Source organism: Triplophysa dalaica, chromosome 11 (assembly GCF_015846415.1).
Source record: "Triplophysa dalaica isolate WHDGS20190420 chromosome 11, ASM1584641v1, whole genome shotgun sequence".
Lineage (NCBI taxonomy): Eukaryota > Metazoa > Chordata > Actinopteri > Cypriniformes > Nemacheilidae > Triplophysa > Triplophysa dalaica.
In genome coordinates this window covers 16196365-16219939 of record NC_079552.1, presented here as the reverse complement: position 1 = coordinate 16219939, position 23575 = coordinate 16196365, and the positions used below count along the sequence as shown (strand labels likewise).

The window sequence follows — 23575 nt, the reverse complement described above, 5'->3', positions numbered from 1 at the left end:
AGGAGGAAGAGCAGAAAAATATATTTATACTAAGGAGACTCTGTATGTTCTTCGATTACTAAATTTCAATAAATACTAGGGAATAGCCACCATGGATTTATCATAAAATAAAAAAGTTGAACAAAAACGTTTTTAAAACAGTTTAATAAGCAAATGTGCTGGTCATTTTGTACTGATATCCACTTAGCATGATAGTACAACATTGTCCATGGCAGATTACATTTATCACAAATGCATCGGGGGTTTTGATAACTTTTGTATTGTTTCTAACAATCCTAGGATAAGACCTGCATATACACATTGCAATTCCGTTGTAAGGCCTAAATAATACCTCTTAGAGTCTAACAATACTTTTAGTTTTAACCCTTAGGCAGAGTCAATAATACAACCATCGCAGTGCCTAGAAATTTCTTTCAATTATGAACAATAAAAGATGGGCAAGCGATTCTTCAATAACTCCAATAACTAAAATTGACAGCCTTAAATGAATCTTAACGCTTCAAATGAGACTTGCAAAATATTTAAAACCTTCACATTCAGATTTAGGGAATGTATAGGATTCTGTGGGACAATAATCGCATCCATCATACTGATTTACCACACTGTTTAACAAACTCAAAACTGTATTTCCTGGTTTTTGAACTTATCATAAGGATACATCAAAATCAGATAATCTGCCTATTCTAAATTTGACCAATATGTAAATAGTCATTTTCTACTCAGACAAATCCCTCTATTGATGTGATCTTCCTTTATGTTGATCAATGCCCTTGTTTTCTGGTATATGCCGATAGGTGCAGCGTTCACTCTTAATGCAGCCAGTTGTCCTCCAAAAAAAACATTCATCAGATTGTTTGCTGACATGAAAGAAAATAAAACAATCTTAAATTACTAACAACATAAATACACTACATCATCATTATAATGTTGCTGTATAGCTTTTCACTGCTACATTCAAGTTTAAACTTTTTTAGTTTACTAACCAGGGCTCTGTAGATGCATCTCTAGACACTCCAAGACGTGTATGAATCCTATCTGGATAACGCACCGCTAGAATAGTTCCATCAATTGGATAACCCTGTAATCCACAGAAAATGAATAGGTATAAATTAAAAGCGAAATTGTCATTCACACACCGAACAACTTCAACACAAAAACAAACAAACACACACTTACATGTAAATTTTTTATGGCTTTCTCACAGTCCTCCTTTCTGATATAGTTAACAAATGCACAGCGACTGCCAGGCAACACTCGCACACTTTGGACTGGCCCGGCACTGTTGAAACATATTGAATATATCCTTTAATTAACTCTACTGCGCCATTGGGGAATCTATTGGGTTAAGATGTTTACCATGTGCAAAACAAAGGAGTTCGCTTACGATCTAAATAACTGATAAAGCTTATCTCCTGTCACAGAAGGCACAAGATCACCGACCCAGACAGGGAACAGTTCTCTGTTTAAAAAAAAAGTCACATCTCAGAATTCATACAGTTTTTAGGCAAGATCATATATCATAATTGTCTGCATGTGTACTGGTGTGTCTTACGGTGGCTGATTAGGTCCTGCAGGGACAGGTGAATTGAGTCTATGCTGATTTTGGGGAAGAGGTCCAAGTGGAACTTTAACTTGAGCTCGTGGGTTTCTCTGTACAGGCATAAATTCACTTTCTCTAGCCAAAGGGCCAGGAATGACACCTGGACAAAAAAAAATACAAGAATCTAAATGATTTACTCTGACAACTGTCCCATTTACTCATTGAACTAAATAAACGTATTCATAAACAAACTTGCAAAACTTAAAATTGTTCATTATTTCACATGAAGCAGACGAACAGTTAAAATACAGTAGCACATTTAAAAACAAGAATCTAAAAAAGAATGAATAAATATCATACCAGATAGGCCAGACAGACTTTCTAAGGCCTTTTCCACAGTTCCATTAATAATAAGGGCATTGGAACTCTGCTCTTTAGTAAATCCCATTTCCTGATGAAAAACAGCATTTTACCTTTGATGGACAACAAATCTGAGACAACTGCTAACCAAATGAATACAGAATGTGGTACACTAGTTAGTAGTTTCATCCACTCACCATAAGCTGCATGATCTGCACCGTCATCAGCTCCTCAGCTGCATCTTTGCAGGAGCGGTCCAGTTTTAATATTTCACTATATGTCAGTCTGGCATCATAATATCGCTGACAGATTAAAAAACATGATTGTGTATTAAGATTAAATATTTTGTTAAAGAATTACTGATAAAACTGGCAGACAATAATTTGATAATGATACCTTTAAGCCAACCAGTGCTTTGCCTTTTCTGTAAAGTCCTTTAATCCATTTGGGATTCATCGAAAGAGTAATTTCAGCATCTGTTAAAGCCCTCTCATACTGCAGCAACTTTTCATAGCAAAAAGAGCGATTCCCAAATAACCTACGACAGAAATGTACCACATTTACATACTCGCTCTGCCTGATTTATCACTTAAGAAAGTGTTCCATAACTACAATTGCTGAAAAAAGACTCTTACTTATACTCTTTAGGGTTGTGTTTTATAGCGTCTGTAAAATATTTCACAGCCATCTGTAAGTTTCCTGCAGCTGCATACTGGTTACCAATAACTAAAAAAGATAAATTATGAACAAATGCATCAACTAAACAGCCTCCTAAACCATTACAAGACAAAACCTCCAACCACCATTAACAAACCTGCAAACTCCACGCTTTTTGTAATGAAATCATTTGCATCCACTGTATCATCTGACTCCGCCTTCTTTTGTTATCGGTCTGCAAAATCACAGAATGCAATTATAAGATAATGTAAAACAAATCAAGAAAAAAATAAACTTTATCATCCGTTCTCTGTTCCAACCTGGTTTTCTAGGTTCATTGTTCTTTCACTCTTCTGGTCTGACCCACGCTGTTTATTGGAGTTTGGTGGACCAGCTCTCTTTTCAGGTTTAGGCTTTTGTTCCAGTTTACGCTTGGCAATGGCTGCAGCATTTGATACAAAGCAGCTACTCATGTCAAGCTCCTAAGACAGACAAAACAGCATCATCAGCAATGTATAAGCAAATTACTTGTAAAAAAACAAGGAACATTGAGTAAGAAGTCTAAAGATTTAACTACAAGACAACCTCTTGGTCAACCGTTGACTCATCATCGTCGTCGTCATCCCCTTCGTCACCACTGCTCTGCACAGGTGTTGTGGTATGGTGAGGGTCAGGAGGTACAGATGAATAATTATTGTTTTTAATTATATTTTTATCTTTATCTGTAGGTTTAGGTTGTACTGATCCAGCGTCAACATGTACCTTAAACAAAGAAAGAAACTAAATATATTTAGACTACAGTCTGCATGTACAGATAAAATGGAAGTCTGTGTATTCTTGCATATCAACAGCCTCATTTTGGCAAATAATTGCTGTAGATGAAAACAACACATCTAACCTGTTTATTTTTTCCTTTATCTTCATTTTCCTTCTCTAATTTTTCCAGACGCCGTCTTTCCCTCTGTCTCTGCAATATTTCAGAAAGTTATTATTTAAAACACATAAGCTTATCCAAAACAGATCAAACATTTTTTCTTTACATGCCCTCACCATTTTTTTCTGCTTTTTCTTCTCTGCTTTTCTTTTAAGCTTCTCTTCCTCATCCACAAGTTCTTTAGCGGTTTTTGCTGCTTCCTGAAAAAAAAACGCACAAACTTTGGTTATCAAATAATACCACATGGAGTCCGCAGATGGACTGAGTGAACAAGTGTTTAAAGCAAACCTCAGGAGTTATGCGTCTAGATGGTTTTGGCAGGCCTCGTTCAAGGAAGTTGCTAGAAAAGCCACAGTAACTGTGGTTTTCAGGGATGCAATATTGCCCGTCGTCATATTCATAATCATCATCATCATCATCTGATGACGGCTCATAAGGCGCTAGAAACACAAATCTTAACATTTATTAAATGGAATTTAATGAACGAAATATTATTATACAAGTATAAAGAAAGATATTATTTTACAATTACAATGGGGACATTTGTGCAAACCACTGAATTTATTTTCCAAGAAAATACTTGATTTGATCATCTCGTATTCAAGAAGACAATGTTTGAAAATGAAGATAACAACCCAGATTTTTTTTTATCAAATGTATACGGCACTGCCATCTGGTCTTTAAAGGGGTAGGTCAACCAAAAATTAAAATTCTATTATCATTTATTCACTTTTAGGTTGTTCCAAACCTGTATACATTGTTTTGCTAAACACAATGAAAGATATCTGAAAGAATGTCAGTAATCAACAGATCTCATCCCCAATTTACTGCAATAGCATTTATTTTCCCTCTATGGCAGTTAATGGGGGATGACATCTGTTTGGTGACTGACATTCTTACAATTACCTTTATGGGTTCAGCAGAACAAAATACATTAGTACAGGTTTGGAACAACCTGAGGGGTAAGTAAACTATGTATGAACCACTAGAAAATGCAGAATATGGAGCAGTATAATGATTTTGATGGTCAAATGGAAATCTGCAAGTTGTAATTAATGTCATCTTTACAGCACATGTGTAAAAATATAAAATCAGTTCATGTGTGAGGAAGTCAAGGAAATGTCTTACCAAATTCATAACCAAGACTTAGAGCATCTAAGATGCTGGGGCGTGGAGGTCTATTGGTGATAAAATCTACCATAGCCTCCTAAAAACAGATCATACAGGCCACACAATATAGATATGGGTTAGAACATAGCACCAAAGATGAAAAACAAAAGAGAATATTATAATGGCGGACGATGGTAATATAATGACTCATGGACAAAAGCAAACTTACGTGAGTGCGCATCAGACACGCATCATCACGCATGCGGAAGTATTCTATGAGAGTAAACAGAGAAAAGGTGCTTTTAAAAGTTTCAACAGGCCTTACACGGACGCACGAAAAAATAAAAACAGTGTGGTTGAACAATAGAGCACGTGATCGTACAGCGTAACTTGTTGCCCTCTTAAATATAACGTTACAGGTAAACTTCGTAAGGACAAACCAAAGATATATAAATATATATAAAACAACAAGAAAAACTAAAAATGGCGATTAGTTCTGAGCTTCAATGTACAACTGTACATGTATAAAAAGCATAAACTGTTAAACAACATGTATGTAGCACTGCGTTTGAAGATACACGCGCTCAGTTAGTAAAGTTTTAAAAGACGTCACGTCACGAAACGAGATGAATGTTGTAGTATCAGTGAGCATGCGATACTTACCGGGTCCAAATTTGTTTTTCCTAGACATTATAACGAATATATTATTGGATGTGATAGTTATAAAATATGTAAGTAAATTAAGTAATTTCTAAATTATTTAACATTCCTTCCAATCGCTGCGTTTTCACAAGACGCCTCTCCACCTTTGCACACACGCCACGAACCGTGCCCACGCGCATGCGCTGTCGCTTTTAGATGGCTGCGCATTGACCACGTGATTAAAAAAGAGGCAAATTAGGTTGAACAACTTTTTTTAAATTGTAGATTTGTAATTTACTCTAAGTACATAGCATAAGAACTTAAATACTATTTTTTATATATTATTATGGCATGATAAATATATGAATAAAGTTTCGTACGAACCATGAGATATTTATGTCTTTGTAAGAGCTAATCACAAAAAAAAACTTGAAGAAGTTTGGGACTAGTCTTAAACAGTTCTTTGTAGGCTATGGAAGGCAAGCGTTGTCTAAAAGTAACGTGTGATATTGGAGGACAGCCATACCATATACAATTATTTTTTTGTATACTTGTTTTCATATATCATATACAAATATATATAGGTTCCCTTCCTGCATGTTTGTTGATTGCAGATGAAGGCAATGTTTTGACTATAATAACGCATTACTTACGAGATTGCTCTTTTTTTCTTTCAGACATGTCTTACAATGTCTGTGTGGGCAGAGATTTACACTCATTGTTAGGTATGTTCTGTATGTGCAGGGCTGTCAAGTCTCACACATTCACCGTGAGACACACAGATTTCGGCTTGTTCACACGCCACACCTTGTATGTCTCACGCTGAGAAAATAAGGGATTAATGGACGAGGCAAAATGAAATGTGAAGATGAAAAAAACCTGTCCGTTACAGCATTGCGTTCATGTATGATCACGGTGCATCAAAGATTGCTGAGCATCACAAGCAATCATGGACGTAATTACCAATAAGAAGTTTAGATGAGTCACCAGCCTAGAAGAGTTTCGTAGAAACTGCAATATTATCACTCCCAAACATTTTGCCTGACTATCCTGTAAGAGAATAACTATGAGGTGCAAAACGATTTTACTTTATGATCATAATTACAATACCAAAATAATGTTTTTTTTGTAGATAAAATCTTACAGTGCCTGTTTTTTATATTTATGAGGTGACCATATGCTCTTCTGACTAAAAGACATCAGCATCAGTCTTAAATGGACAGTTCACTCAAAAATAAAAATTCTGTCATCATTAACTGACCCTCAGATTGTTCCAAACCTATATAAATATCATTGTTTTGCTAAACACAAAGGAATGTAGGCCTATGTGGAAGAATGTTAGTGACCAAACAGATCTCATCCCCCATTTAGAATCAGAATCAGAAGGAGCTTTATTACAAAGTAGCCATTGTTTAAACACACAAGGAATTTGCCTTGGTGACAGGAGCTTGGTGCAGAAGAAAATGTACACATGGTGAAAACATAGTGCAAACATAGATAAAAGCGATAAAATGTAAAAAACACATGGTTGTTTAAATTAATTTGCAGATGTATTATTTACTGGTTTATTGTATTGTTTCTATCAATGTACAGTTTCCAGATACAATGTGCATAGTGCCATCTGATGGACGTTTTTAGGCTGTGTAAGTGTTTAGGCTGAGAGAAGGTCAGGCATGACGGTATTAAAGGTCGAACTGAAGTCCACAAATAAGATCCTTGCGTGATTCCCAGGTCTATCAAGATTTTGCAGAACATAATGCACCCTCATGGTGACTGCATCATCAACAGACCTGTTTGCTCTGTAGGCAACCTGAAGAGGATCCAGCAAGAGTCCATGATGAGGACCAGTCTCTCAAACGACTTCTTAACCACAGACGTGAGAGCGACAGGTCTTAGTCGTCAAGTCCAGTGATTTTGGATTTTAGGATCAGGTAATTATAACGTGTCGTTTTAAGCAGTGGGGAACTTCAGAGATCTGTTGAAGATCTGGGTGAAGTTGGGGGCCAGTTGTTCAGCGCAGACTTTTAAACAGGCATGTGAAACACCGTCTGGGCCTGGAGCTTTCTTAGTCTTGTGCTTCTTGAAGACCCAGTTCACATCCTACACACAAGTGCAGGAAGAATGGTGGGGGAGGCAGAAGGGGGGGGTTGCACGGGGGGGGGGGGGTGAATGTGTGAAGTGCAGATCAAAGCGGTGAAAAGTGTGAGTTGATCTTTTCAGATCAGCAGTAAAACACAATCAGATTGTCAGTCAGTTGTTGATTCTCCACAGACTGTGGGGGTTGTGCCTTGTACTTGGTGATGTTTCTCAGACCAGTCCATACTGACACCAGGTCGTTGGGCCCGTGGCCGAAGCCAGTTTTTTCAGCTTTTCAGAGTACTCTGTTGTATCCACTCTCACATCCTTTGTTAGTCTGTTCCTGGCCTGGTAGTACAATATTTTATCCCCACTTTTGTAAGCATCATCTTTGGTGTGACAAAGCTGTTTGAGTTTCCCAGTTAACCATGGTTTATTATTATTTAAAGGAATGCACACGTCCTCAAAACAACTGATATATGAAGTCACAGTCTCTGTGATCTCATCCAGATCATTGGCTGCAGCTTCAAAAACACTCCAATCAGTCGAAAGAGGCTTGTAAATCCTGCTCTGCTTCATAAGTCTATCTTTTAACAGTCCTTATTACATGTTCAGCTGTTTTCAGTTTCTGCCTGTAGGTTGGTATGAGATGAACTAGACTCAAAAGCTCGTGGGACTGAATGATTTGCATCCTTAATAGTGGTGTAACAGTGATCCAATATAATCCTGTCTCTGGTGGGACATGTAATGTGCTGTTTGTATTTTGGCAATTTTGAGATTTGCTTTGAGTTGTGTTTTGTAGCGGCGGTTGCCGTCACGTGACCGGCTCAGTGCACGTTGATTGGCGTCACCGCCCTGGGCCCTTTAGAGGTCGTGGGCCCCTGCATGGGCAATCTCCTCTTAAAATCTCATAGGATGATTAAAACAGAGTCTGGATACTTTTGCTTAATTTCTGTTTCTATTTGTCTATCCAGTTGTTGATATGCTGACATATAGTGAAAAAAATAGGCTACTATGGGAATCAATTGGGATGAGATCAGTCTGTTTTTCACTTTTTTATAATTTATCTTTAATGTATAACTTGCACTTTAAATTACAATTAAATTAATGTATTCTTACATTATGTAATATGTGTGTAAATATGGCACATTTGAGGAGAATTAAACAGTTATGCTGCTGCAGTTTAAAGATGGCTTTTGTTGATGTTGATAACATTTTACTGTCTGCAGTTTGTCATTATTCTTATTGCTTGAAATAACTGATTAAATATAAAAATTCGAAGACAATGCATATAAAAGACAATATACATGTAGTGCTTTACCTAAGCTTTGGCTACTTAAAACTAAGAAAAGCAGAGATGTGTTTTATTATTCTAAATTCTCCTGTATTAATGTACTTTTCAGCAATGTTAAGACTCGATTTCTTAAAGCATATAGCGTTCTGGTTAACAATTCAGTAATATTTTACAGAGCCTGACATACATGTTCAAGACAGTTTATACCACCCTGCTGTTTGTGTAAAGTATTTGTGCACTGCATGTTTGGGGCCTTATTTCTTTTTATTTTTGATACATCATTTATATTTTTTAACTATTAATTTCATTTGGATTCATTTGTCTATCTTTTATCAGATTTACCAATTTCTTAAAAAAATGTTGTGCTGGTCAATTATAACAATAGTTAAATTGAACTGCTAGAAATACTTGAGAGAATTGAGTAAGGCTGAGGGATGAAACTTTCAGTGGCTCCTCTCCTTACAGATGTAATTTCAATCCAAACTTCTGAAAAAACTGGAGAGCCCTGTTATGTGTGTGCCTACCCATGAAGGGAAACCAGACTGGGCTGTCAGTTCACAGAAGTTTGTGTTCAAGGACACACTGATCTGTGGTTCAAAAAGAGTTTACTGGATTTCAAGGCCATGAAAGACGTACAGCTAGCACCTGGGAGACCTTGAAAGTATATCAAAAGTTTTGGGAAAGTAACTACGTACACCAGGGGCACAAAAGACTTATGATCCGATTGCCACTTTAAATGCTGAGACCATCAGTACTGCTGACACCTTTGACTGAAACCTTGATTCTTATGCTTTAATCATTAATGATTGCATTTGCCTTTATATTTTTTTATAAGTAACAAATTAAGAAATTTAATTGATTATAACCTGCTAATTACTTTCAATGGTTTCATTTTTAGTTGTTCCATAGACCATATCACAGACTTGTAGCCAAATTGTAATACAAACTTGTAATTCAGGACTGACTTATCCTGAGAACAATAAGTTATACGTTTAAAAAAACACACAGCAAAACAATGTTTTATATTCATTATATAAACACTACATTATGTTTTATTATAATGCAAATACATGCATGCATGAAGATTTCCCGCGCAACACTGCGGGCTTTTCCTGTTGTCATAGCAACAGCGTCAGACGTTCTGCGCGCAGAACTTCCGTGTTCTTTGTTGTCCAGTCCACTGCAAACTGGTGTAGCAATGGGCTTAAAGTGTTGAATACATTTTGAATACAGGCATTATAAAGAATAATTTATTTTGTTGCAGGTCTCTTAACTTGAGATCATTTCATCAGTTTCTCTGTGGATTTAAAAACCTTGTAGTGCGCGTGCGCCGTAACGTATACGAGCTATCGCAACATGGATTCAGAGGAGGATCCAGCAAATGTAAACAGAGTGAGTCTTTAGAAATAGTAGTATAGTAGTAGTATAACTTTTAATAGTAAAAAAGATCAAATAAACGAAATGTCGTGTTTTTATTCAGGAAATTGCGTGTTTTTTGTTGCTATAACTTTCATATGACTCGTCTCGGTTCGCTAATCGAGACAGCCTTGTTGCTAACAATCATTGCGTGGCAACAAGTTAGGAGTGCACAAAGTTAACGTTAATGGATGTTTAATGGCCTGTTCGCAGTCGTTTATGTATAGAATAAATACGAGAACATACTAATATCAAGCGCCAAATAATTTATGTTTTTTTTTTTCTGATTACCGTTTCACTGCTAGCTGGCTCAGGCTAAAGAGTTGGTAACAGACCAGTTATATATGTAAATTAGTAGCATCGCAAAGAACTAAATAAACAGATTGATGTAAATTAATCCCGTTAAGCCATGTGTCCACCGAGGCGCCTGCGGCCGGCGTTTTCTTCCCCAATTGTTTTCAACGTTAACGCCGCGCTTTAAAAAAAAAAGCCATCAGTTGACGTTTTATTCCGCTCAGCGCTGGTGCTATGCGTTTTACCCACGGTCGGCGCCGGTTTCGTTGAAAACTGCTCAACTTTGAGCCGAACCCTGCGCTTTTTCAGCCGAGCTCCTGCAGTTTTCAGCCGCGTAAAGGTTGACACAGCCCCTTAAATCCTAAAATGAAGAATTGACGAACAGTATGTGACATTTGATTGCAGACGTACGAAAAGACATACATAATCAATGCAGGTACATAGTTTTTCTGTTAAAAAACTCTTTTAACCCCTCCAGACCCCTGCAGAGATTCCCCGCCTGCAGGATGGACAACATAATTTAGAGGCTTCCAGACAACTCACAGATGCTCAAGATGTTGGGATACCATTAAGTAACATGCATGACAAATCTGAGACCTTTAAACTACTAGGTACACTAAGAATGTGTATGTATGTGTACTGTGTGAAACTTTTCAGTTGTGGTCTTAGACGTTTATATATATCCCTGTCAGTACTTTTTTCAGTCTTTACATAAAAAAGACATTTGATTTATTATATCAAGTTTTTTTTTTTAGATTTTCAAGACAGCCAGATGTCGCCTGCTCTAGCCCTGCTGCCCTCCTTGGACAAATCTCTTCCTTTTTCCGATTCCACATTTTTTCAGCATACAGATGCTGAATTTGTCGCCCTGAGGTACTATTTACTCTTTATTGATAAATTTTATTGATTTTTCAGGAAGTATTGTTTTGTATGTAATACTTTCTCTATTGCATTTGTGTACTCAGGGGATTTCCGGATCTGTCCGTTATCTCTGAGAGGTGCCCAAGAATGAACTCACATGTAGGTGTAGCTGATGATTACCATCCCCAAGAGACTATTCGTGAGCAGGCTTCGCTATCCCAGCATCCTTTGGATGTGCTTCCAGCTCTGTCGGAAGCTGAAATTAGCTGCTGTTCGCTTTCCCAGCACAGCCTCTCACCTGGAGACCATTACAAAATCAAGGAAGAAGAGAGGGTTTCATTTGAAGCTGAAAACAAAATTGACAGACAAATGGAAGGAGAAGAGCAGAGTGCCTCTCAGCAGCTTGCAGGAGTGTCTGCTGTTAATATCAATAGTGCATTTGCCTCTGAGACTCCCCTCGATCATCCTGAACCTACATCAGACCAGCCAAACACATCCTCCATGAATATTCAAACAGGCCTTTTGGCCGGACCTGGCAGTGCTGTTGAACATGAATTACAGTCTGTTCTGTCAAGCAGCAGAGAGCAGCCACAAGGGGGATCATCATCTTTATTTCAGAGTTCAGCTGTGTCAAACATTACTGTCCGGGATTCTCGGGGACATTCACATCAAACAGCTGACCGTCTTCGGGATCAACTGTATAAGGGACAGGTAGGCTCAATCTCTGAACCAGGAAGTAGACACCATAATGGGAACAGAAGCTCTCATAGTGGGCTGTTTGTTACACCGGCCGGTGCAGGTGGAATGCATATCCCAGGCCTGCAGAGATTGGTTTGGAGTGCGGGTAATGCAACGGCGTCAGACGGGTCATTCTTGAGCACCCATCCAGTGTCTCAGTCCACCCCTGCAGTGCCCCTTGTGAAACCCCCACCAGCATTGACCAAACTTTCACTTGTACATTCCCAGGAAGATGGTGTTGCCTCTGCTGCTGCATCATTCCAAAACAGTCATTCCAAAACAGGATTAATTTCTTCATTGGATCTGAGTGTTTTGGATCAACATTCCTTTCACACCGGTGCTAAATCAACAGTTACAGTCCCTAGCAAACCTTCAACGGCCTCACAAACGACCCCGACAGAGTCCCAAACACATACCATCTCTAAACAACAAGGATCTTCACCCGCCCCTGATGTGCCAAGCTCAGACAGCCAATCCTTTTACACTGGTACAAAGATGAAAGGTCATGTTTCTCATTTAGCTCTTGGAAGAGTACAGTCTCTTCCCAGCCTAAGCTACTTACAAAAAGTAGATGCTTGGACAGCCAATCAAACTTCCAGCAGATCATTTTATGATAATTTGGCTCTGAAGGCATTCGATGATGTTTCACTCAAGAACAAATCACAGGATTCAGTATCTGGGGCACTGAAACTTTCTCAAGACGTGCGTCAGCTTCAGTTGACTCAGGCACCTGTTTCGGCCTCTTTCTCTGGAAGTGGCTCGCCCCGTCGGGTGGATGTCATTGGGGCGGGTGTGCTTAGAGGTCAAGCGTCTGAGTCACCTGTCAATCACTCTCACTCCTCGCTGAACTCTGTGGTAACCTCTATTCAGAGAGACACGGGTTCACATAGAGTATTAGCACAAACTGATGACATCATTCCAGTACTTTTAGGAAAGAATAATAGGTCAGCTGCGTTACAGGATAAAAGCACTGTCAAGCCCTCCCCTCTCGCCAGTCTTGGTCGCTTCAGTGACGTCTCATCGAGCTTCAACATGAGCAGCACTCTTTCTAGCTCTCACGGCAGTTACCATGGCGAGCAGAGTATGCGGGCATCAGTAGGAGCTGGTTCTTCTGTAATGAGTCTTGAGGTAGACAATTATGCACCATACTGGACTTCCAGACCTACATCTCCCCCTCAGTCGAGAGAGCTCAACATTGAAGACAGGATTCCTGTAAGTTAACACAATATACTTGGAGAACATGAAATAAACATAAAATAAAATCATTTTTCAATCCAAACGTGATTATTGGATTAAATAAACTCCTGCTTTAGGTTTTGTTGTGATATCCTATTTTAGTTTAAAGTATGTTAATTAACGCATGCAAAATGGACTCAGTGGACAAGTATAGTGACAAACTTTTGAATTTGCCAAAATGTTTGACTTTCCACAATGCTTAAAGTACTGAAACGATGACAGGAAAACCCGAATTTCTGTCAAACTTGCAGTAAACACCAGCTGATAGACAATGTGAGAAATAGAGAATGTGAATCTACTCAACGCCATGTTAAATGTTGAGCAATCTTGGGAGGATCACTGCTAGTGCATTTAATGCGGTGTTGTTTTTCTTGTTTGATTAGGAAATATAACTATGGTAGGTCGGTCTTGCAATAGCATTACGCAGAGTCATTCAGGAAAGCCCCTTGTTCTTTCACATTCGATTTCTCATCAAATCAAACAAAACAAGGAACGGTAAATATCAAAACAATAATAGCAGTGGAGTATGATCCTCCCAAGATGGTGGCGCAATTGCAACATAGGGCGTGACGTCAGCTTAATGTTCTCTATAAGTGAATAATCTCACGTTAAGCATTTTCTCCCCATAGAGGTGCATAGTAAGGAAACAACTCACCTCAAGCCAGTGCAAACTGAGAACAGAATTTTTCTGATATCATGTTGACACTGGCGATAATATTATTTAATCATTTCTTTTTTCTTTCAAAAATGACCTGATAAACGAATTATTATAAAATGTTAAGCTTCACCTTATAATGGACTTCTATTGGGAGAAATGCATAATTTGAGTTATTTATCTTCTCAATGGAATAAAAGCTTGTTCATTACAAGTATAATTCAACAGAAATTTGGGTTTTCCCCAGTAATTGTTTAGCTACATTAAGTCTCTTAGAATGTTCCACCTGGGCGAATCCGGTAAACCGGAAACTGATATCCTAACTTCTAGCAACATCTAAAGTTTGTCACTACGCTTGTGTACGCTTAGTCCATTGTGAATGTTGTCATATGTTTTTTTGATGACGGTTTTGGAGAGGTTTGCCATTTGTTTATGTGCACTAATAGACCTGCTCATTCAAATTCTGGTTCTATTTTAATATCTATATAGTTGTACCTGCTGAATTTAGGAATCGACCAATCACCTTCAACAATCTTAAATCCATTTACGCTTCGGGGGCCAATCAGAGAACCTGAATTCTCTCCAACTGACCTATGCACCATCAAAGGATCCATCGGAACGCCAACAAAAAGCACACAGCCATCTGAAGGTGAACAAATGATATCTGATATATGCTATGAAATAACATTCGTATTTTATGAATATAAATAAAAGAATCGTTTGTACAAAAATAAACAATTTATTCACTTCTCATGTCGATTAAAACCTGCATGACTCTTTTTTTCCTCTGGAACACAAAAGAAAATATTTTGAGAAATGTCTTATTAGTTTTGTGTCTCTATACAATGACAGTCAATAGGGGTCAATGTTGTTTGGTGACCAGCATTTTATAAACATCTTATTTTGTGTTCTGCAGAAGAAAGAATGACATAACGGTGAATAAATTTTGACAGAATTTTTATTTTTTTTAAATAATTTTCTCTATTATTTAAATATATTGTATATAATATTTGTTTATTGCAGCTGCTCATATTTGACTGCCATTGGGTTCATTTCTTGTCTTTGCAGTTGACACTCCTCAGAATGAGGCATTCTCCAGTTCCAGTCAACTCTCAGCTGACTCCAGCGCTTCTGTCTCATACCACCTGTCTGTGCATCAGCAAGACCAAGCAATCGGTCAGCAAAGTGGTGGGACGATATTGAGTCAACCCGATACTCCACCAAGACATCATTCAATATTACATCCTTCATCAAACTTACAACACTCTGACACCCCTCCAAGTGAAGGTAGCTTTGGCCCCTCAAGCGAGCTCAGTCCAGATTCTGTGGCTCCTGCTGTGCCCAGAGAGGAAGTGAAGGAGGATGATCCTTTTGTGGGCTCTGGCACACTGCATGAAATCAGGCGTTTGCTGGGCCGAGCAGAAAGCCTTGTCTCGGGCAGATCTTCTCTGACGTCCTCTCCCGGGTCCCACCGCCTCTCGGAGAGCGACACCTCCCTTGTTTCTCTAGGCCGAAACACTCAGGGTTGTCATGACGGCAGATCTCTCTCAGCTAGTGGTAACTTTTCCCTACTGTTGACCCGCTCTTCATCCGACTCGGCTTTAAAAGCAAGCTCTGCTTCCTCTCAGGGAGCACATCAACCATCCACACAGACCGACTTTACAAGTAAACCTGATGCCCTCTCGCTCAGCAGAGATGAAAGTTTAAAGTCACGTGACCTCTGTGTGACCCCAAGACGGGCTGAACCTGAAGGATGCAGTGCTGCTGACCCAGATAAAGCGAAGCAAACTGCAGCTCGGTTGACCGTGCAGTCGAATGTTCCATTAATGACAGGAAACTTTTCTTACAACCAGGATGACACTGAGAATGCTGTGGTTGGCTCCTCTGGGTATAGTCCATCCCATGCATCAGCCGATGCTGAAAGTCTGAGTGACAGCAGCAGCGAGAATTCATTGGCTGCAAGAGTTGGCAAGTTACTGCAGAGTGAGTCACCTGTTTCTATGGTAACAAGCCGGCCAAGCACTGCTGACCCAGAGGATAGGCTTGCCCGAGGTACACAATAATTAATTTTAATGTTTGATTTGGTTCACATATTTATAACATGTTTAGGTAGTCATTGCATGATAATGATTACAGCATTCTATCTCTGTTTCTGAAGAATGGATCCTATTGAAGGTTTCTGGCCGCCACTGTGAAAGTTTAGAGCTAAACCCAGAAGACAGAAAGAGAATTGAAGACATCAAAAGAGAGCTTCTACTGAACACCCAACACACCAAGGTAACATACATATGCCAACATGCTAGACCAACAAACTTGCGGAAACTGTTTTAATGATTGTCAGCATCTGTCTATTTGGATAATACAAAATAGTTAATACAAAAATGAAAACTTGGTTATTCTAAAAATGACAATTTTTATAATCATTACTATCAAAACATACATGTGTATGTTTATTTTGCTCTTCAGTTCATATAAAAATACCAACAGGAGTTAGCATGAGGGTCAATAATCTTATTTTTGTTTTTCGAAGGAAGGTTTTTCTTTATCATGTTGAGTCTGTTATAATATGCAATTTGTTTCTGGTGCGGCAGACTCCATTGTGGACAGTCCTTTTATAGTGTATTCAAGGTAAAGATGTGTGTTTGCGTGAATTTCTCCTTGCCCTCATGTTCTGGACAGAGCTTGTGTCTGCAATGTTTATACTCATAAGTGTTTATACTCTCCCACTCACTACTCTTAAACCCTATTCGCACCGGATTAGTATTACCTGGGGACCTCTGGTCATTTGTAATTATTGCAAAGGTTGTCTGAGATCTTAATTTCCTTGCAAATCGCCATGTCTGTAATTTGTAAAGAAAATTCCCCCACAAATGACCTAGCATATTTTGACACACACTGAGGTCCTGTGATAATATTAGTCCCGTGTGAATAGGCATCTCTGTTATTTGGTTGCTGGGTCATTTCCATAGATTGCCAAAACTGTTGTTTTGGCCTGGAGTATCCCGTTTATTTATTTATCATTTTTAAAACACCATATACAATAGTCTATACAAACTATACGCAAAGCCTTGCCATCACATCCGGGTAATAAGTCAGGAAATTTGAGTAAAATCACAGGCTTCACTTATCCTATGCGAATGCACCACATGAAATACAAATATGGGGAGGTAATTTAAAAATCACACGGATTCCCAAAATAATACTAATCTCGTGTGAATAGGGCTACTCTTACTTCCCACAATACTCCCCAACACAAGAACTCTTGTTTCTGTCTCACTATGTTCCTCAGTGGAGCTCAGATTCAGAGGGAAGTGCCCCGTCCGGTGTTGGTGCTGGATCTCAGCCTGGGAAAGATTTTGTTGGCATGCCCAGTATGGATAGTCATGTCTCAGATGCGCGACAGAAAACCACTCAGAAACCTTTGGATTCCAATGTTCTACTCTACACCCCTGAACAACGGGATCTGGAAGCCAGAGTTCACCAGATTGCTCTCCGGGAGGGGTTCAGCCCACCAACTATAACTTCTATTTCTATAGCAACCACTCGACATAGTCCATCTCCACAGTTGCCTTCAGATTGCTCTCTTACTGGTACCGTGGAACTGGGTAATGTTGATGCCAGGCTAGACATGTTACAGCTCAATGGTCACCACAAAGGAACAGATACCAATCCTGAGGTATTTTATCCACAACTGAGACATCAACCGGGTGTAATCCCAAATGCATTTGACAGAGAGGAACAAACGGAGGGTGAGAGCAAATCAAAAGGGGATAATGAAGAAATTATAGCTGAAGATAACGAAGAAAATACTGTCAAGAATGACTCTCACATTGTCCAAGAAATGTCTGATGTGGATTATAATATCACAGGCAGAAACCAGATTATGTCCGGTGTTGCTTCAGACACGGCTCCTGATAATAAATCCCACCTCTCTCACATACACGTCACTTTATCCCCCAAACCAAAACACCAGTCTCATTCTGTCGAATATCACTCAAGCAGGTTGTCCAGTCAGAACAGCTTCAAAGATGTCCCACTCGCTAGAGAGTCCCCCTTAATTACAAGCACTGGAACTGAACAACAGCAGTTCAATTTAATATCACATCAAGCCAGGTCATTTGAGCACAATGAACAGTTTCAAATCCAAAATAAAGTCAATCCAAACCTACAGTCCAGATATCCTCAGGCCTTTACATCAACTCAAAAAATGGCAGGGACGTCCAGAACTCTCGCTGTCCAAGCAGCAGGTGAGAGATGTGTACATTTTTGGCAAGAGCATTTGAATTTCATTTGACTAGGCTAATTCAAATTTAAAAGTTGGGTTCATTTGGGTATAAAAAAGCGATTTGTTTTTGTCTATGTTCCCTTTCTGTAGCTGTCCGTACACTGTTGCCTTACAAACCGCATGGTAGCTCCGAGCTGTTCTATGTCCCGCAGGCTGATCCAGAGCTTTCTCATGATCGCTCTGACACAACTGTGGAAAGCTCCCATTCGGGTATGTCACATAAAGCCGCACTCAATATTAGGCAATACACAGCAAAATATTACTAGATTGTATTGTAGGAAAGCAGAGATGATGTTTTGCAAATAGAAAAGCTTGAGACAACATATAAAGAGTCTTTGTTTTAGGGGCTTTATCACCCTATCAGGGTTTATTCTTAAACGTATTGAGGATAATTCCACTTCACGTAAAGATGCTTACCAAATAAATCATTACACTTGCTTGAAATATTGATTTGATTCTTATGGAACGATGAGACCACAGAATGATCATGTGAAGCATTAAACAAGCTAAAAGCACTTAGAACTACGATCGAATAAACAGTCTTAACACTACAGTTAACAATTTAAATCAACCCTTAGAGAGCTATTCTATATTATATTTTAACTATATAATACTATATTGTATTTAACTTAATCTGTATATAATGTAACTTGCTTTCCGTCTGGTAGCGGATAACAGATTTTAGCTGTTATTATTAAAAATGTTCATTATTTAACCTTATTTTTTTAATCTTTGAAAACATTATCTCATGGTCTACTCCCTTTAGTAATTCAGTTTATTGTGTAACTGAGGCCATGATGATAAGAAACATTGAAGAACGTATGATTGCTGGCTAAATCTTTTATTTATTATCTAAATGGATCCATATCTGCATCTTTCTATATTCATGATATCAATCGAATGAATTACTGCTTTTCAAATTCTTTCTTGTCATTCCTTTGGCCCCTCCCCCTGGGTCTTATAGCTGGCTCACACTCTCACACACAGTCCTGCATTATTCATGCTCTTTGTCCAAAAGAAAGACAATCCAGGAACACAAGCATCATCTGATCTACGTCAAACCCTTGTGGGGCTCACTGTCTCATTCCTCACTGATCCAGCTCTCATGCTTTCGCTCTGTTTGTAGGATCCGATGATGCTGTGCCACCGCGCTTCAATAAACACATTTTGGGTTCCAGAGAGTTAGAAGACAACCCAGTTATGCCAAAGCACAAGGAAGGCATCTACAGTAAGAGAGCCAGTGAACCAATAGGTAAGATCTTTGGGACTAATTCCATCATGAGCTGTACAGTGTTTGGTGTAAATAAATTACAATTTGCTCACCGTTATTTCTTTATGAATGACTGAGATTTCTTTCTATGCAACACAATGTATCACAAAGCTGTGCTTTATCATGCTTTAGATTTGAAATCATGAATCAGATAAAGTCATATGATTAAAAAAAATTGAACTTTGTGGAACTTGACAGTCACAAGGTACTATATGGTTTTATTATGTAGATAAATTAAACTTTGATTAAATAATATTTTGATATTCTTCAAAGATTTATTTTTGTTTGACGATAAAAAATTATATTTAGATTATTACAAAGCTAAATGATTGTAGAATTATACATTTTCACAGGACCCTACTATTGATACTTGCTGTTACACACAAAACCTCAATGTCGTTTTTTGTTTCTTCACTCGCAGATTCATCCAGTGCGTCTAGGAGGACTTTTAAAGAATCTACCGGCCGATATAACAGTACTGCTCCTCAAACATCTTATGTCTCAGTGAAGGACGTGGGTGATGAAGATCATTTTGTCCCCTTGTACATGGAGGAAGATTACAGCACAGATGATTTGCACCTTCATAACAGGACCATGCAGGAGCCGAAATTACCCCTAGAACCACAGCATGTACCTTCTCAACCAATCAGAAGGTCTGGATTAAACAAGAACAGGCAGGACAGAACGCCGCATGATGTTAGTGTAGAGATTAGCAGTTCTTTAGACCAACTCTGGCGTCGCTTCAATGAGAAATGGAGCGTGGAAGATACCCAACCCACTAATGAGGGGGATACGTCTTTGCTTGATAGACTAGAGCGTCTGTCTCGTCTCATTCACAGTACCACTCCAACAAACAAAACTGTCAAACAACCAGACCGCACCAATAGAATTCGTGAAAAAAGGGGAGATAAGGAGGAGGGAACAAGAACTGAGGAAGGTGTGGAGAGAGAAAGAGTGGCTCCACGACAAGTATGGGCTGAGCATGAAGACAACCCTCAGAATGTGCAGCGTTGTCCTGCTGAGAGAGATGAGTCTTCAAGTGTGTCCATGGAAACGAGCAGTACCATGTCCACTATTGACACAGAGCGACTGGTTCGAGCTTTCGGACATCACCGTGTCACAAGCAAAGGACTGAAAAACAGTAACAGTTTGCTCAGACTTAATACCATCAATAAACAAAAAACAAGCAGGAGGAAACCAGGTACAAAACATGCTGCAGTGTCTACTGATGCAGACAACATCAGCACAGATGACTCCACAGTAAGAATTTTCAAACAGTCTTTTAAAAATCTTCAGTTTATTCGGACTATACATTTATAAATTGTTTTAATGGGTGTTTCGTTTCATTCACTAATTTTCAGTTGAACATTTGCTTACATTTGTCAAGTGTCAACATACATGAATTGCGATGTTAAGTTGTGTGTATGTTCCAGGTAACTCCTGATTATTTGTCATCTTCAAGCACTCTCTCGATGAATTCTCAAAGTGTCACTACCAAGAGATCAAAGGTCAAACTGCACAGCAAAAGCGTACAAGCAGGTTTGTTGCACACCAAAACTGAAACCTGTTCAGATTCTGAACGACAAATGTTTGTCTGCATGGATAGAAGGAGTGTGAAATTGTATTCTTTGCAGGTGATTTGGAGATTGTGATAAATGGCACACGCAGACACACTCGGGATGTAGGCACCATCTTTCCCTCTCCTGGTGCTTCCAGGAATGACCGTACACCAAACACACACAACAATGGTGTTCAGGGGGTTCCTGTTCCCACTGCGTCCTCAACTAATTCCATTCAATCCCATTCAGTTCTGAAGAGAGACTCCAGCAACAAGAGCATCCAGACCCGTTACCCTAATGGTACAAATAATGATGTGTAATTCTCTTCTCTCTAAAAATATATAGATTTGACAACAACATAAGCGTTTTTTTGTAACTGTCACATTCTCTTTAAGGTTTGTCATGGTTTGTCACAACGGATGAGTTGAAGTCTGATGGGCGTAAGGAAAACCAGCCACAGAGTGAAGCAGAGCCTTGCCGGAGTCAGGCCTGGTTTGAGCCTCATAGTAAGACCCAACCCGGTAGAGAACCAGCTAGGAAAGCTATAAGAGAACCGCTTAGAGAGAGACAGATCCAGGAGGAGCAAGAGAAACCAAGAGAATCTAGAACAGCTGTAGGGAGTGATGGCAGTGACAGGCTCTCAGCTCTTGTTCGGCTGTCACTGCAGGTATGTGGCTTGGCTTTGGTTATATGAGAGTTTTATTTAGCTAAACATTGATTAATTAAATTAATTTGTTAAACATCTATGCTTGGTTTTCTTCAGGAAGCTCTAGAGCTCCATAGACCGGAGTTTGTGTCTAGATCACGAGAACGAATGAAGCGGCTGGAGTTACTGGTTGAGGAGAGGAGGTTACAGACTGTCTTCAACAGAGAAAGAGAAGAGCTCTTCAACTGCCCAGCACCATCACTTCAACTTATTCAAGGTAACCTTACAGTATAATCTAAAGGCCCTGGTACATGTTGTGTCAAGATGTATATTAAAACAAGCCCTTGTCACCAGCTGCGGTGCCCCGAAAGCGAGTTGTTCCGAGGAGAGAGATGGTCCAGCGATCCAAACAGTAAGAGTGCATCGTCACCCAGACATGATAGTTTTTAAATGGGTCACATGACACGGCTTAAACAAATATTTTCATTTGTTTTAGATCAAATGCAATGTGTAAACACGATTTAAGGTTAAAAAAACTGTTTTCCACATAGAATACATGTTTGTATCTCCTTATGCCCCGCCTGTCTGAAACGCAAATTATTTTTAGAAAGCTAATCGCTTTGAAAAGCAAGGTGTGCTATGATTGGCCAGTTAACCAGTGCGTAGTGATTTGTCGAATAATGCAAGCGTGTGGCAGAAATGTAATGCCTCTTACCATATTTGAAACATCAGGTTCCAAAGGAATTGTACTGACAGGTACTCCCACCTTACTTGCGTATACATTTGGGCTGTCTTTGTCAAATCATACCACGAACTGACGTTGATTTGTGGGGTTGTGGTTACACGAGGCGTTCCAGGCAGGTCTGGGCGAGCATTCGCTTTTAGATAGAATGTATCTTGAAATTTTTGAAATTTTACGTGTCTTATACATGCATGGGCAACTTAGAACACACCACAGACACAGAGAAACACATATTCGTCCCATATGACCCTTTTAATAAACACTTTAATACATTTTTTATGTGCTTGTGGCAGTTGTGAACATGCATATAGTACGTAGTAAACATTAAGTTAGTCCATGTTATTCTATGATTTTGTTTTATTCGCACATTGTCTTATTTCAGTTGGATAGGGAAGAAAAATCACACTCAGATAATAGGCAGGACAGATAGACTCAGGAGGTAGGAGTTTATATTTGTGTGTGAATGAGTAAATGCATGCATAATATGATCTGTCATGTATCGTGGCATAGCAAGTTAAAAGTTCAGGTCCAGTCGGAGCCACACAATTGCTCCTTTTAAGCAAACATGGACAACTGTTTCAACAGTTATTGTGGATGTTATTGGCATTTGGGTAATTTTGCAGTTTATGGATCAAATACGCAAATAAATGTCTAATTTAATCAGGAAATATGCTCAACTTCCGGAAATCCGAAAAAGGAGGGAGGAGGAGAAAAGACAAGCAGAGCACAGCTCCTATCGCCTTAATGCTCAACTCTTTAACAAGGTACATGCACAGTTCCAGAGGATTAGTTCCACAACATATGTCGGGCATAGTAAACAAATCAGTTTATAAATCAATGCTTTTAATCTTAAGCATAAATAAAGTTGATTGCCATTTTAATGCACTGTATTTCTCTTCTGTAGAAAGTCACCAATCATGTGTTGGGGAGGAGAGCACCCTGGCAGTGACCTCATCTGAAATCTGCTGTCAGTCAGACAGTGGTTCATATGGGCTGATATTTTAAATGATTTATGTGTGGATATGAATTCTGATTTCAGGTGTAAGAATATATTTAAAATAGTTGTGGTTCTCTGTATTTGAGTTGCAGTGTTAAATTATTTTATTATGACAGTTTTGATTTTATGTAGTTGAAAAATTAAGACTTTTATTATGTCTGTTTTGTTACATTTTTGTAATTTTTTATAAAGGAAATAAATAAGAAGGCATTTGTAACAATGCTTGTGTGTGTTCTTTTTATTTCATTCATGTGGGTATTGTT

General features: G+C 38.9%; 2 protein-coding genes across 3 annotated transcripts; one reads left to right on the top strand and one right to left on the bottom strand.

Annotated features, from left to right (window-relative positions):
• Window positions 1-125: 125 nt before the first annotated feature.
• si:dkey-33c12.4 (uncharacterized protein LOC560112 homolog) lies at window positions 126-5435 on the bottom strand. Its single transcript, XM_056761065.1, is given in 18 exon segments — window positions 126-857; window positions 984-1078; window positions 1177-1279; window positions 1385-1459; window positions 1553-1700; window positions 1901-1991; window positions 2098-2202; window positions 2297-2438; window positions 2536-2626; window positions 2715-2765; window positions 2853-3039; window positions 3143-3319; window positions 3456-3524; window positions 3608-3691; window positions 3780-3931; window positions 4620-4698; window positions 4831-4874; window positions 5265-5435. Coding segments are annotated over 18 exon segments (1845 nt in total). The 5' UTR covers window positions 5293-5435; the 3' UTR covers window positions 126-733.
• A 4354-nt stretch (window positions 5436-9789) lies between these two features.
• alms1 (ALMS1 centrosome and basal body associated protein) lies at window positions 9790-23534 on the top strand. 2 transcript variants are annotated; one of them, XM_056761118.1, is made up of 19 exons: window positions 9790-10005; window positions 10802-10934; window positions 11079-11196; window positions 11289-13134; window positions 14303-14462; window positions 14882-15865; window positions 15972-16090; window positions 17103-18060; window positions 18189-18308; window positions 19225-19350; window positions 19790-20628; window positions 20802-20907; window positions 21003-21227; window positions 21323-21594; window positions 21691-21850; window positions 21928-21985; window positions 22698-22754; window positions 22980-23079; window positions 23220-23534. In XM_056761118.1, exons 1-19 carry the CDS (start codon window positions 9970-9972, stop codon window positions 23262-23264), a joined length of 6462 nt encoding a protein of 2153 aa, XP_056617096.1. In that variant the 5' UTR covers window positions 9790-9969; the 3' UTR covers window positions 23265-23534. The 2 variants fall into 2 exon arrangements, with proteins under 2 accessions (XP_056617096.1, XP_056617097.1); XM_056761119.1 differs by lacking the exon at window positions 22698-22754.
• The last annotated feature ends 41 nt before the right edge of the window (window positions 23535-23575 follow it).

Coding starts and splice junctions, on each gene's coding strand:
- alms1 (XM_056761118.1), top strand. CDS start 9,970: ATGGATTCAGAGGAGGATCCAGCAAATGTAAACAGA. Junction 18,061..18,188: donor TCTCGCTGTCCAAGCAGCAG/GTGAGAGATGTG, acceptor CCCTTTCTGTAG/CTGTCCGTACACTGTTGCCT. Junction 21,595..21,690: donor TTGTTCGGCTGTCACTGCAG/GTATGTGGCTTG, acceptor GGTTTTCTTCAG/GAAGCTCTAGAGCTCCATAG.